Here is a 2764-nt window from a genome sequence, read left to right on the forward strand (position 1 = left end):
AGTGGTTGGTCTGAAAAGTTTAGTGCACGCCTGAAAAGAATTCAGCCTCAAGCTCAGTTTGATAACGTTTCCATTGAGTCAGATTCATTTCACGAAGAGAGAGACTTTGGGGTCATTTCGCCATTTCCAGGTTCATCAAGTTGCAGTAGGCTCAATCCATTCTTCTTTGAGGATCCAGAGTTAGAATTGTTGACAAGTCTGTGTCCTTTGGGCCAATTGAATTTCGATTTACCTGATCCAGTGCCCACAATTCAAAGCCGAACAGAGGAAAACTCAGTTTTAAAACCAGAAATGACATCGATCAGAGAGCATAATGGCCAAGTAGAAGGAGCAGTTGGGGGGACATCATCCTCTAACATAGCATACCCTGTTCCAAAGGAGGGCAAGACGAGTGATTTTGAGTTGAAGAGTGGATTCCTACATCATTTGCCTAAGTTTCATGGATTCTCAGGAGATGACCCCAATCAACATCTCACTTTGTTCCAGTTCAACTGGGAGACTATGTTCCCTAGAGGAGCAGACATTCAGATTGTGAAGATGAGAGCGTTTCTTTACTCATTGGAGGATCGTGCTCAAAAGTGGTTGTTTGAGGTACCTGCTGGTAGGATTACTTCATGGACAACAATGGTCAATGAGTTTTTGTCGAAGTATTTTCCCTCATCAAGGGTGACTCACATAAGGAAGCAGATAACTGGTATCAAGCAAGGGCCGGATGAGTCATTTTATAATTATTATGAGAGGTTCAAATCTCTTGTAGCATCATGCCCAACCCATGGGATTAGAGAATGTATGTTGCTTCAGTATTTCTATGAATGATTGCTACAAATGGAAAGAGAGTTCCTTGATTCAGCAGCTGGTGGATCATTTTTGGACAAGAGCAATGTAGTAGCAAAAGATCTTTTGGAGAAGAGAGCTATGAACAACCAACAATTTGGAACATCTGCTAGTTCTACACGGCAGGTACATGAGACCAACTCGAGTTCAACCTCTGCTCTAGAAGACAAGGTTGATAAGTTGTCCAAGATGATGAGTCATTTCATGAAGACTAGTGGAGCTCAAGTTTGTGGAATCTGTACGGATGGACACACTACTGATCAATGTCCTCAAATTGCTTCTAGTGGAGGGTATGAGGAAGTCAATGCCCTTGGTTATCAAGGAGGTCAGAGGTACAATATATTTTCGAATACCTACAACCCTGGCCTACGTGATCATCCAAACTTTCGGTGGTCCAATAATGAGAATGTACTAAGGCCACATCAAAATACTATACAATTTGGGCCTCGTCCGGCTGGTTTGTTTAGACCACAAGCTCCACCACACAATGTTCCACCTCCCAACGTGGCTAGTACTCCTAATTATGATGAGATGTTGAAATCTTTAGTTGCTGGACAAAGTCAATTGAATACCGTGACTCAAACTTTGGTGGTGGGTCAACAAGCGAATAGCAAGGACATTGCGGAGCTAAAAATGCATATGGGCCAGGTAGTAGACTTCATGGGCCGTTTTTCTGAGCAAGGAAATTTGCCAAGTGGTGTCATACCTAACCCAAAGAATGAGCAAGCCCAAGCTATCATGACAAGGAGTGGGTTCGAGCTAAAGGAGCAGCCTAGTATTGCTAGGAAGGCCCAAACATCCCATGTTCTTGAGGAGGGTGACGAGATGACTATGATGAATGTCTTGGAGAAATATCCAGCTACCTCAAAGAAGGAGAGTGTGCCGATCCATGAAGCACACAAAGGTACAAATGTTAACTCAAATGAATTAATTAAAACTAATCATATTTCGTGTGTATCTTTCCCTTCTAGGTTTGCAAAGAGCAAGAAAGATAAATCTGATGAGGAGGTGTTAGAGGTCTTTAGGAATGTGCAAGTTAACCTTCCATTGTTGGAGTGTATTAAGCAGATCCCAAAAAATGCTAAATTTCTTAAGGAGCTTTGCACTTCAAGAAGACAAATTAGGGAAGAAAAGGTAGTGAAGATGAATGAGACAGTTTCAGCTGTCATACAAAGGAAGCTACCCCCTAAGATGAAGGATCCGGGAAGTTTCTATGTCCCATGTAAAATTGGTACACATTATTTGATAATTTTATGCTTGATCTAAGTGCTTCGATAAATGTCATGCCATATAATGTTTATCAATCACTAGGATTAGGACCTTTGAAAAATGATAATGTGATTATCCAATTAGCAGATCGATCTACCAAGTACCCTAAATGGTATGTTGAGGATGTCCTTGTGCAGGTCAGTCACTTGATTTTTCCTGCAGATTTTTATGCGCTAGCAATGGAGTTATCACCCTTGGAGACAACTCCACTGCTTTTCGGGAGACCGATCATGAGAACTGCAAGGACATGCATTGATGTTGCAACTGGGAGTTTGACGATGGAATTTGATAGAGATGTTATCAACTTCAACATTTTTGAGGCAATGAAGTACCCAGTTTCTGACCCTAACTCGTCCTTTTATGTGGATGATTCTATTGCACATGTTATGTCAGAGACGTTGGAAGCATAGGAATTAGCTATGGAGCAAGGGGACGGATTTTACAAGCATGGGGACCGTGTCCCAAGAGAAGAGTGGGCTGACTTTAAGCCCAAAATTTTTAAAATAGTGAATGAACTTGAAGCTCAACCATACAAAAGGTATCCCTCTTTCTTGTCAATTCCCATTTCCACTAATAAATTGTTACCATCTGTGGTACATGCCCCAAAGTTAGATTTGAAGGAGCTTCCAGATCATTTGAAGTATGTGTATCTTGGAAAGAA

The 2764-nt window shown here is 41.4% G+C and overlaps 1 protein-coding gene across 1 annotated transcript; it reads left to right on the forward strand.

Moving 5' to 3' along the window:
- Positions 1–825: 825 nt before the first annotated feature.
- Positions 826–2513, forward strand: LOC126784174 (uncharacterized). The gene is made up of 2 exons (XM_050509657.1): positions 826–1968; positions 2241–2513. Exons 1-2 carry the CDS (start codon positions 826–828, stop codon positions 2511–2513), a joined length of 1416 nt encoding a protein of 471 aa, XP_050365614.1.
- Positions 2514–2764: the final 251 nt, after the last annotated feature.

This window comes from Argentina anserina, chromosome 2 (assembly GCF_933775445.1).
Source record: "Argentina anserina chromosome 2, drPotAnse1.1, whole genome shotgun sequence".
Taxonomy (NCBI): Eukaryota; Viridiplantae; Streptophyta; class Magnoliopsida; order Rosales; family Rosaceae; genus Argentina; species Argentina anserina.